The 12,074-nt window shown below is 45.8% G+C and overlaps 1 protein-coding gene across 1 annotated transcript in view; it reads left to right on the top strand.

The window, feature by feature from the left end:
* The window catches only part of SF3B3 (splicing factor 3b subunit 3), a 48,706-nt gene extending 37,521 nt beyond the window's left edge, over positions 1-11,185 (top strand). Inside the window, exons 17-26 of the mRNA XM_054453766.2 lie at positions 495-649; positions 2,739-2,913; positions 3,928-4,133; positions 4,227-4,383; positions 6,292-6,417; positions 7,151-7,363; positions 7,912-8,010; positions 8,878-9,021; positions 9,980-10,084; positions 10,558-11,185. Of these exons, the coding sequence (XP_054309741.1) occupies positions 495-649; positions 2,739-2,913; positions 3,928-4,133; positions 4,227-4,383; positions 6,292-6,417; positions 7,151-7,363; positions 7,912-8,010; positions 8,878-9,021; positions 9,980-10,084; positions 10,558-10,698 (1,521 nt within the window). The 3' untranslated portion in view covers positions 10,699-11,185. The remainder of the gene's footprint in view (positions 1-494; positions 650-2,738; positions 2,914-3,927; positions 4,134-4,226; positions 4,384-6,291; positions 6,418-7,150; positions 7,364-7,911; positions 8,011-8,877; positions 9,022-9,979; positions 10,085-10,557) is intronic.
* The last annotated feature ends 889 nt before the right edge of the window (positions 11,186-12,074 follow it).

Raw genomic sequence — 12,074 nt, 5'->3', positions numbered from 1 at the left:
CTCTTGCCTCAGCCTCCCGAGTAGCTGGGATTACAGGCGTATGCCACCACGCCCAGCTAATTTTTGTATTTTTAGTAGAGATGAGGTTTCACTATGTTGGCCAGGTTGGTCTCGAACTCCTGACTTCAGGTGATCCGCCTGCTGTGGCCTCCCAAAGTGCTAGGATTACAGGCATGAGCCACCGCACCTGGCCTTCATTCCATTTAATTCTTGCAGCTGTCCAGCCTTGTGGTACTATTTTCATTTTACACACGTGGAAGCAGGCTTAGATGAAATGGTTAGTCTAGATCATATGGCTCGTAGCCCATGCTTTTCACATATGCTAAGCCATAGTTCCTCTCTCTAGCCCTCTTTTTCTTAAGATAGCCTGTTAGATTTCTAGAATATCTTAGGATACTCTGCAGACTGAAATTTGGGGATAGGGCTTTTGGTCAGCTTACCATGTTTGTATTTTTTCCCAAACCTTATTGGAGCTGGGTTTTTTTTCCCCTCAGGTATTGGCCATGTCAAGCCGCTCATGGTTGAGCTATTCTTACCAATCTCGCTTCCATCTCACCCCCCTGTCTTACGAGACACTGGAATTTGCATCGGGTTTTGCCTCGGAACAGTGTCCCGAGGGCATTGTGGCCATCTCCACCAACACCCTACGGTGAGTGAGTCTCATGTTTGAAGCTCAGCAGGAAGCCTTTCTGCCAAGCGCTCAGACTGGTTCTGCCAGAGTGTTGGAGGAGGCTGTGAAGAGGTGGCAGAGAGCCGACTTCACCATGAAGCTTGTGTGTTGCAATTGAAACCTTCATTTGGCTCAGCATTTTAGTACCTGAGAGCCAAGTTTCGGTGTTTTAGCTTCTGTTAAGACTTTCAAGGCCAAGCTTTAATACAGTCCAATCTTCCTGAGATTTCAGATTTTTGTTTTCTAGCAAAAGGGTATTGCCATTGGATTAGTTTTAGAGCAAGTATTGGATCACTGCATTGATAACCTTTCTTACTCTGTCTTGTCATTTGCGGTATTAAATCTTAAATTTTAACCTACGTATAAGTTATTTAGACCTTTTTCAAGTTGACAGAACTGTTCTTCCTGGTAATATTGATGTGAAGTTTGAGCACTGTATATAATATTCTTTGCAAGATGGAAAATAACCTAAAATAACTCAGTCAGTTTGGCTTCCTCAAGTTTTAGGGGGCTTTTAAAATTAAGCCACCAAAGTTGTTCACATCCTGGTTATAACTATTGGCTGTTCATAATGAAACTATGGCCTCTTGATAGATTAATCACTATTGCTTATCAAATGAGCTCCCAAAATTTCTTTGCAACAACTTTCAGGGTCTTTTCATGGTCATTGTCCTTTTTCTTTCCGTCATCTTTGTATTTATCTTCTGCTTCAGCAGAATTGATCTCCCTGCAGTCCTCTACATCACTTAATATTTTTTTAATCTCTACCTGTGCTGGAATGCTTCACCCACATACATAACTGCCTGTCAGTGTTCCCCTTGTCTTTTAAGCCAGCCTTGTTGTAGCCTCATCTGTGGCCCCTACCTCCTGAATTGCTATAGATTCAGACAATCCCTACAGATTTTTAGGCTTTCCTAGCAGCAGAACTTACTTCCCCCCAAAACTAAATCAGGGAAGGTGACTTATGAGACATAAAAGCAGAGTTCTTGCAGGCAGTTTATTTTTTTATTTAATTATTTTTATTTTTAAATTTATTTTTTTGAGACAAGGTCTTACTCTGTTGTACAGGTTGGAGTGCAGTGGTGTGATCATGGCTCACTGAAGTCCCAACTTCCTGGGCTCAAGCTATTTCTGCCTCAACCTCCCAAGTACCTGGTGGGACTATAGGCGCATGCCATCATGCCCGGCTAGTTTTTGTGTTCTATTTTATAGAGACAGGATTTCACCTTGGTGCCCAGGCTGGTCTTGAGCTCCTGGGCTCAAGAGATTCTCCCACCTCAGCCTCCCAAGTAGCTGGGACTACAGGCGTGTGCCACCATACTTGGCTTTTTTTTGGTATTTTCAATAGAGTTGGTGTTTTGCCGTGTTGCCCAGGCTGGTCTTGAACTCCTAGCCTTAGGTGATCTGCCTGCTTTGACCTCCCAAAGTGCTGAGATTGCAGGTGTGAGCCACCGCACCCAGCCCCTATCATTTTTAATGTAGAGAATAAACTACAAATAAAACTCCATCATTAGAGATCAGGTAACTATATTTTTTAGAGTACCTGGGTTCTGCTCATTTTGCACATAGTTTGGCTTATGTGTGCATCTCTGTCCCATTTGACAGAAATTTGTAGGTCCCTTATTTGCTGTCTCTTGCATTGTCATAGTTTTCCTAAACTGAGGTGATTTTTGTTCACAAAGGCATCCACTTTATTTTATGAAGCACAATCACTACAAATACCATATATGTTCAGGTAGTTGCAGTGTTTCACAACAAATTTGGGATTGGGCTCTTTATTATCATTGAAGTGATTAAAAAAAAAACTTGACAATCGTTTGTGTTTCATTGGAAGGAACTAGAACTGCTGTGAATTGTGGTAGGGTGTTGCCAAATGGGAAGGCCCTTCCTGGATCTCTGTGTTTGCATCGCAGAGTTTTCTAGAGTAGGAGGCTGTTCTTTAATGTTGCCTAATGCCAACGTTAGAGCTCCAGGAATTGATGTGTTTGCTGACTGCTCAAAGTCTATTTCAACACCAATTTCTAGGTCCGAGTGAGTATTAAATTACTGCCTTGCTTTTTTGTCATAGGATTTTGGCGTTAGAAAAGCTCGGTGCTGTCTTCAATCAAGTAGCCTTCCCACTGCAGTACACACCCAGGAAATTTGTCATCCACCCTGAGAGTAACAACCTTATTATCATTGAAACGGACCACAATGCCTACACTGAGGCCACAAAAGCTCAGAGAAAGCAGCAGATGGCAGAGGTAATGAGACTAATGTTCAGGGGTTCCATTAAAAGATGTGTGAAATTATGTTGAAAAGTTCAAACTGCCCAGCACTTTGGGAGGCTGAGGGGGGAGGATTGCTTGAGGCCACTAGTTCGAGACCAGCCTGGGCAACATAGCAAAACTGCACCTCTATTAAAAATTTTAAAAGATAGCCTGGTGTGTTGGCCCACTCCTGTAGTCCCAGCTACTTGGGAAACTGAGGCAGAAGGATCACTTGAGCCCAGGAGTTCAAGACTGCAGTGAGCCGTGCTCATGCCACTGCATACCAGTGGCACTCTAGGCATGAGACTCTATCAAAAGTTGAAACTCCTGTAATTGTTATTATATTCTTTGTTTTTAAAGATCTAGGCTCTTTTCAGCTTTTTTAAGCAGAGGCCTTTGCCCCAAAGTACTTCATTTTAGAGCCTTTCTTGTAACCCAGGACTATACTCTGACCTCCATTTATTCAAAATTAAGTTCCCTCTCTGAAACAGAATTCTCCCGTCCTTGAGCTTCCGAAATAGACTGTATTTCCTTTATTTGGGCCCAAAGGAGACAGCTTTCATGTTCTCCACAACACCAGCTCTTTCTAGAACTCATTGCCTAGCAAAAACCAAATAGCTACAACCACGTAGAACTGTATCCATCCTTAAAGAGTGGAGACAGAGTAGTCTTAGTAAGGGAAATCAGATGGGTTGGATAGAAAAGTGGAGTTTCCGTTGTCATTTTTCTCAAGACACTAGTCCAATATTTGTCACAGCTATTGTTCTTCCTGGTGTTTTCTACTAATATGTAACTAGCAATGTCTGGATTTCCCTTTTTGATCTTCTGTCTTCCCTAGTCTGTACACCTCTCCTTTTAATATTCATGTCGGGAAATCCTGGCTGGGATGGCTGACTTTGCTGCTTTATGTATTAAGAACCCCCTGGAGTGTTCTTGCTACCTGTCCTCTTCTCAGCCAGCCCCTACCTCTGAGCACGCCAACTCAGTTACTTGTTTTTTTGGGTTTAGGAAATGGTGGAAGCAGCAGGGGAGGATGAGCGGGAGTTGGCCGCAGAGATGGCAGCAGCATTCCTCAATGAAAACCTCCCTGAATCCATCTTTGGAGCTCCTAAGGCTGGCAGTGGGCAGTGGGCCTCTGTGATCCGGGTGATGAATCCCATTCAGGGGAACACACTGGACCTTGTGCAGCTGGAACAGAATGAGGCAGCTTTTAGGTAAGCAGCCCAGGACAGTCCAGGATTTGGCAGGCTGGAACAGGAGCTCTCTGGGTTTTGACTAAGGCCTTACTCTTCTTATTCTGTGTGTAGTGTGGCTGTGTGCAGGTTTTCCAACACTGGTGAAGACTGGTATGTGCTGGTGGGTGTGGCCAAGGACCTGATACTAAACCCCCGATCTGTGGCAGGGGGCTTCGTCTATACTTACAAGCTTGTGAACAATGGGGAAAAACTGGAGTTTTTGCACAAGGTAGGAATCAGCCAGTGGTTCTCCTGGATTTTAAGTCCCATTGAATTCTCTCACTTTTGCTTATGTTATGGATCAGGTCTTTTGGGGACCAGCTCCTTGATTCCAATCTCTCTCTTACCAGCACATGGAAAATGCTGGGGCCTTCTAGCTGCGGTGATGTTCTTGTGCCTGTGCATTCCACAGGAAGGCTTTTTGCTGACCATCCATAATGGGGAGATAGGTGTACATTGAATTGGTCCTTTTCTTACTGTTTTAATAAGCAGGCAACAATTTGTGACCAAAACTCAGCAGTTTAAATAATTAATATTCTGGCTGGGCGCAGTGGCTCACGCCTGTAATCCCAGCACTTTGGGAGGCCGAGGCAGGCAGATCACCTGAGGTCAGGAGTTCGAGACCAGCCCGGCCAACATGGTGAAAGCCTGTCTCTACTAAAAATACAAAAATCAGCCAGGCGTAGCGGCATGCACCTATAATCCCAGCTGCTCGGGAGGCTAAGACAGGAGAATCGCTTGAACCCGGGAGGTGGAGGTTGCAGTGAGTCGAGATTGCACCATTGCACTCTAGCCTGGGTGACAGAGTGAGACTGTCAAAAAAAAAAAAAAAAAAAAAAAGATTTAATATTCTTTTCCACCTGCATTCTCTGGGAAGTTACTGTTTAATGGGTACAGAGTTTCAGTTTGGGAAGATGAAAAAAATTCTGGAGGTGATAGTTACACAACAGTAAATGTGCTTAATGCCACTGAAGTGTATACTTAAAAATGATTGGCTGGGCACAGTGTCTCACGTCTGTAATCCCAGCACTTTGGAAGGCCGAGATGGGTGGATCACCTGAGCTCAGGAGTTCAAGACCAGTCTGGTCATTGTGGTGAAATCTCGTCTCTATTAAAAATAAAAAATCAGCCAGGCATGGTGGTGGGCGCCTGTAACCCTAGCTACTCCAGAGGCTAAGACAGGAGTATCGCTTGAACCCGGGAGGCGGAGGTTGCAGTGAGCCAAGATTGTGCCACTGCACTCCAGCCTGGGTGACAGAGCAAGACTCTGTCTCAAAAAAAAAAAAAAAAGGATTAAGATGGTAAACTTTATGTTATGACCATTTTACCATAATTTTTAAAATAAAAAGAATATTCTCCTCTCCACACTGACAGCATGTGGATTCCTTCAACCCTACCATAAGGGGAGTATCCTCTAAGAAATACTTCATAGACCCTTTTGCATATTAAATTTGTCTCTCCTTTACGACTGAGATGTCACTAGGCTGGGTGCAGTGGCTCACGCTTGTAATCCCAGCATTTTGGGAGTCTGAGTCGAGCAGGTCACTTGAGCCCAAGAGTTTGAGACCAGCCTGGGCAATGTGGTGAAACTCAATTTCTACAAAAAATACAGATAATTAGTCAGGCGTGATGGCACATGCCTGTAGTCCCAGCTACTCGGGAGGCTGAGGTGGGAGGATCACCTGAGCCCAGGAAGTCCAGGCTATAGTGAGCCATGATTGCGCCTGCCACAGCCCTTCAGCCTGAGCGACAGTGAGACCCTGTCTCAAAAAAAAAAAAAAAAAAAGATGTCACTTTTCACTAGCATTTCTTTCCTGTCCCTCCACAAATTACAGTCACTTCTTAGCTACTAAGGCTTCACTGTTATTTCATGAGGCCAGCTAAACCGAGCACAGGCTCTGGGCAGCAGTCATCTGGTACCAGAACTTCTTGTCACTTATAGCATTGATCCCTCTGCTGGGTGAATGCAGCATGCGGGACCTGTTCACCCCAACACCCTGATTCATTAGCAAAATAAGCTCACTGGTGTGTTTCTTAATGATAGGCTTCTGTGGAAGTAGGCATTTCTGGGCAGAGAGGTGGGGCCTGTGTCTAGCTGGCATTTATAATAGCTGTATTACCTGCTTTTCCTCTATAGACTCCTGTGGAAGAGGTCCCTGCTGCCATTGCCCCATTCCAGGGGAGGGTGTTGATTGGTGTGGGGAAGCTGTTGCGTGTCTATGACCTGGGAAAGAAGAAGTTACTCCGAAAGTGTGAGAATAAGGTAAGTGTGCTGGCATTGGTGCTGAGATCTAGCTCATGTGTCAAGGGTGGGGGCATTGGTGGGGTGGTGGGCATTGGAGTTTTAAAATCTTTATTAGGACTTGTTGTGTTACCCCAATTCCAGCTTCAGAATTATGCCCTTGTTTTTTTGTTTTTGAGACGGAGTCTTGCCCTGTTGCCCAGGCTGGAGTGCAGTGGCGCGATCTCAGCTCACTGCAACCTCCGCCTCCTGGGTTCAAGTGATTCTCCTGCCTCAGCCTCCCGAATAGCTGGGATTACAGATGCGCGCCACCACGCCTGGCTAATTTTTTGTATCTTTAGTAGAGACAGGGTTTTACCATGTTGGCCAGGCTAGTCTCTTAACTCCTGATCTCATGATCCGCCCGCCTTAGCCTCCCAAAGTCCTGGGTTTACAGGCGTGAGCCACCACACCGGCCCTGGAGTTTTGAGAGGAGCAGGAGTAGAGGGATCTCATTTCTTGACTTACCAAACAAGAATCAGCTTTCTATCTTGCTAGCTTCTATAAGGAAAGTAAATGTGAGAGTTAGGCATATATTTGCACTATATTAAAAGCTATTTGGCTCTTTTTCCCACCTAGAATTCATTGCTAACTGCTGGTTTTTGGTATTTGCTGTTCTGCTGACCCTACATATGTCATATGGAAAGCTGGGCTTTCTTAGGGTTCTGAACCCCAAGATTACACCCACCATCACTATTGTCTTTGTTTTTCCCAGCATATTGCCAATTATATCTCTGGGATCCAGACTATTGGACATAGGGTAATTGTATCTGACGTCCAAGAAAGTTTCATATGGGTTCGCTACAAGCGTAATGAAAACCAGCTTATCATCTTTGCTGATGATACCTACCCCCGATGGGTCACTACAGCCAGCCTCCTGGACTATGACACTGTGGCTGGGGCAGACAAGTTTGGCAACATATGTGTGGTGAGTTGATGTTGTTAACTTGGGTTACAGTGATGTGTAGGAAAGCTGGCTCAGTTTCTTGTGGGTAAAGCCAAGGACGAATCAAATCTGAGAAGTAAGAATGGGTATAAAATTCCATCCTACTAAAGCTAACTCTACAAGCAATCTGTTCTTTAAGCCTTCTTACTAGTCTTTTTGATTTTTCTCTGTGGTTTATCTCCCTCCTCCCTATTGAACATGATTTAATGATAGGTTTAGTTTGAGCTAATGGCTAATATTTCTTCTTACGTTTTATAAGAACTTTGGAATGTCTGTTGTCTATGTTGTGTGGTTTTGGTTTTACCCTTAGCTGTGTTAAACTCTTGCTCATGGGTCAATTCTTTTGAGTTTCTTGCTTCTCAGACACAGCTCCTGCCAGCCAGAGCAGGTGCAGGACACGTGGGCTCAGGCCTCTGTCTAGGCAGTGCCCCTATGGCTGACTTGCAAGGACCTGGGCCAGACCTGTTGCTTGGTGACCCAGGTGAGCAGGTCCGGGCCCCAGCAGTGTGACTTGTGTCACTTCCTTGTAGGTGAGGCTCCCACCTAACACCAACGATGAAGTAGATGAGGACCCTACAGGAAACAAAGCCCTGTGGGACCGTGGCTTGCTCAATGGGGCCTCCCAGAAGGTAAGATTGCAGAATGGGCCCCAGGGAGGACACTGCTTAGCACTTTTCCTGTTGCCCTCACTGAAGAAATTGCCTTTGGTGAATTATTCACAGTGCACACGACTGTGCTGAGTGCTGTCCGTCCACAGTCCTTTCTTACCAATCTGCAAAAAATCTCCTTGGAGATTTCCTTAGCGAGTTCCTTAGAGTCCATTCCCAGTCCTCTGCTCTGAATTGTGTCCTGAGCTTTACTTTCTCCTGTAGGCATGTGCTGCTTTAATAGAGCATCTCTGGACTTTCGGGCAAATCTATTTTAGAAGACAAGCCTAGTGATTGCTGTTTTCTGTAATTTTCTTTGTGTTTTCCTTTTTTTTATGGCAAGCTTGATAAATATAACAAAATGATTCTTATCGTAAGAAATGATGAACAGTAACTTTAGCATGTTTTATGAGGCATTAAGCTTTAAGTAAATGTGAGAACTTTAAAGTATTTATAGGTTTTAATAATTTTTGGATTTATTGTTTGTTTTTGAGACAAGGTCTCACTCAGTCGTCCAGGCTGGAGTGTGGTGGTACAATCACAGATCACTGCAGCTTCCACCTCCTGGGCTTAAGTGATCCTTCCCCCTCAGCGTCCTGAGTAGCTGGGACTACAGTACACGCCACCAAACCTGGCAGATTTTGTGGGTATGGGTATATGAGACCTCACTTTGTTGCCCAGGCTGGTCTTGAAATCCTGGGCTCAAGCAATCCTCCCACGTTGGCCTCTATAATAATTTTTGGATGTTAATAGATGGTGAAATGTGTCTTAGGGAGCGCTGCTTGCCCTTGGGAGTCCAGGGAGGCTCCTGAGGGTGCACACAGTCACTAATCTGTTTGTGACTCACAGGCAGAGGTGATCATGAACTACCATGTTGGGGAGACGGTGCTGTCCTTACAGAAGACCACGCTGATCCCTGGAGGCTCAGAATCACTTGTCTATACCACCTTGTCTGGAGGAATTGGCATCCTTGTGCCATTCACGTCCCATGAGGTGAGAGCGCCCACATTACTCTGGCCTTGACTTTTAAGGTTGTTTCTTGGTGCTGAATCTACCTAAGAGATCAAATTCATTTGTCCCCACATATAATTAATAATGTTCTGGGAATTATAAAGTGACAGAAGTACTTGGGGAGATAGGAATCTTGATTCCTCCGCACCCAGGGAAGGCCATTTGGTTGTTTTTTTTTTTTTTTTTTTTTTTTTTTGCGACTGAGTCTCACTCTCACCCGGGCTGGAGTGCAGTGGCGCGATCTCGGCTCACTGCAAACTCCACCTCCCAGGTTCACGCCATTCTCCTGCCTCAGCCTCCCGAGTAGCTGGGACTACAGGTGCCCACCACCACGCCTGGCTAATTTTTTGTATTTTTAGTAGAGACGGGGTTTCACCGTGTTAGCCAGGATGGTCTCAATCTCTTGACCTCGTGATCCGCCTGCCTCGGCCTCCCAAAGTGCTGGGATTACAGGCATGAGCCACCCACGCCCGGCTGGGCCGTTTGTTTTTATACTGTTCTACGGTTTGCTTCAGTCTGATGCGAGTTTACAAGGTTAGCCTGAGCCCAGAGCTTTAGAACCGGACCCCACAGACTAGGATTGCCAGGATTGATGGGATGATCCCTCCTGGGGCACACACTGCCATATGGAATCAACTCTAGGTTTGCCAGAGTTCGGCATGTTTTATTCCAGCCAAGGAAGCTGGGATCAGGAATCTGACCTCACAAACCATTCTTTATGTGTGGCATTCTTTCTTGCACTGCAGACAACATGTGGTCTCCTTTTCGGTTTTAACTATCGTGTTGTAGCAGAAAAACCTGTGATTATCAGAAAGTGATAAGATATTTCCCGTGTGTTTGTGTAGTAAAAATGAATGGCTTGTCTGTTCGTTGTGCTTGTGGAAGCTCTAGACTAGTTGAAATCACTTCTCAGTGACAAATTTTTTGTTTCTTCTGCCAGGACCATGACTTCTTCCAGCATGTGGAAATGCACCTGCGGTCTGAACATCCCCCTCTCTGTGGGCGGGACCACCTCAGCTTTCGCTCCTACTACTTCCCTGTGAAGGTAGGTTGGGGGAATCTGAGCTGAAAAGGGAGATCCTGAGAAAGAAGCAGCACAGGGAGTGGACTGATGGGAATAGTACCAGGTAGGGTGTCCCCTCAGGGCAGACCACAGCCAGCGCAAAGGCTTCACCTGCTTCTGCCAATCTGAACTCTGAGTACCAAGAGTCAACTTAAGATAGTGTTCCTGGATCTACAAGTGGGGTTCAAGTATCGAGTGGAGAATAAAAAGTTTTCCTGGTCTGGGCGTGGTGGCACACGTTTGTGGTCCCAGCCAATCGGGAGGCTGAGCCCCAGATTTTGAGAGTGCGGTGAGCTAAGATTATCCCACTGCACTGCAACCTGGATGATAGGGTGAGACCCTGTCTCAAAAACTAAAAAATAAAAACGGCTTTCCCTACAAGTGCTGCTTTAGCATGTGCCATTTTCTTTGGGCATCTCACCATTTTTTTTCCTTCTGTTTTCTCCATATCTTAGAATGTGATTGATGGAGACCTCTGTGAGCAGTTCAATTCCATGGAACCCAACAAACAAAAGAACGTCTCTGAAGAACTGGACCGAACCCCACCCGAGGTGTCCAAGAAACTCGAGGATATCCGGACCCGCTACGCCTTCTGAGCCCTCCTTTCCCCGTGGGGCTTGCCAGAGACTGTGTGTTTTGTTTCCCCCACCACCATCACTGCCACCTGGCTTCTGCCATGTGGCAGGAGGGTGACTGGATAATTAAGACTGCATTATGAAAGTCAACAGCTCTTTCCCCTTAGCTCTTCTCCTGGAATGATTGGCTTCCCCTCAAATTGGCACTGAGATTTGCTACACTTCTCCCCACCTGGTACATGATACATGAACCCCAGGTTCCAGTGTGGAACCCGAGTCCCCCATTCCCCAAAGCCGTCCCTACATTGATATGTCTTGACTCTCCTGTCTACTTTTGCACACATCCTTAATTTTTAACTGGTTTTCTTGTAAATACAGTTTTGTACAATGTTATCTCTGTGGGAGGAAGGAAGGCAGGCTGTGTTGGGACTGGGTAGGGTATAGTATCACTCCTGAGTTCCACAGCTCTAGAATCTAACCAGAAATAGAAACCTAGTTTTTAAGGTGACTGGCGTCCATGTGTCTTGTTCTGGAGATGAGGATGTAGGTGGGAGGTTTGAACCCAAGTTAGAGCAGGAAGAACTGAGTAGACTCCTTCCTTCCAGATGCCTACTTGGACTTGCGGCACTCTGGCTCCCCACCCCCAGGTGTGTGGTGGTTTCTTTGTTTTTTCCTGGTTCTTTTTGCTGTGCTGATGAAACATGGCCTCAATAACCATGTGGGTACCCACCCCTCTTCCCACTGGGTATTGAGGAAGGGTGGCTGATTCTTCCTTCTCTTCTACTCTGAGCATGTTAGTATGGGGATTTTAGCATGAATTCCAGCTGGGGAGTCTTAACAGATGCCCCTTTTACTGATACAGCACCTAAAGAGATCTTTGGCTCCATAGGAACATAGGAAGGGTCAGTACAGAAGAACCTAGATACTGCCCTGTCCCTGAGAACTGTGTATATGTGGGGCCTGTCTGCAGCACCCATCTCAGGTGGGTTCCAGAGGGCCTTTAGGGTATAATGAGAGCCTGTCAGGTGGAAGAGGCCCAGTTCCAGAAATGTTCCAGCCCACCCCTGAGAATTCCTCCTTTTCAGTTATGTGGGAAGCCCTCATCTTCCAGGCTGTCCTTGTGCCTTGAACCTGGAGAAGCGAGCTCCCTGTTCTCAGTACTTCACAATGTAAAACATTCTTTGGTCTGCATGTGCTCAGCCACCTAAATTGAGCAAATGATCTGATGAGCACTGGGTTAGAATCTGGAATGGTGGAATACAATCTGAACCTCCCAGAGCCCAGCACAGAGGGTTCCTGACACTGTGACACCGTCTCCTGGAACTAAGTATCTCTTGAATCATGACTTGGTTTTAGATCAGTCAAGAGAGACCCAGGTTTTGCCAGGAATCGAATCC

The sequence above is a fragment of the Pongo pygmaeus genome, chromosome 18 (assembly GCF_028885625.2).
Source record: "Pongo pygmaeus isolate AG05252 chromosome 18, NHGRI_mPonPyg2-v2.0_pri, whole genome shotgun sequence".
Lineage (NCBI taxonomy): Eukaryota > Metazoa > Chordata > Mammalia > Primates > Hominidae > Pongo > Pongo pygmaeus.
This window is presented reverse-complemented; position numbering and strand designations above follow the sequence as displayed.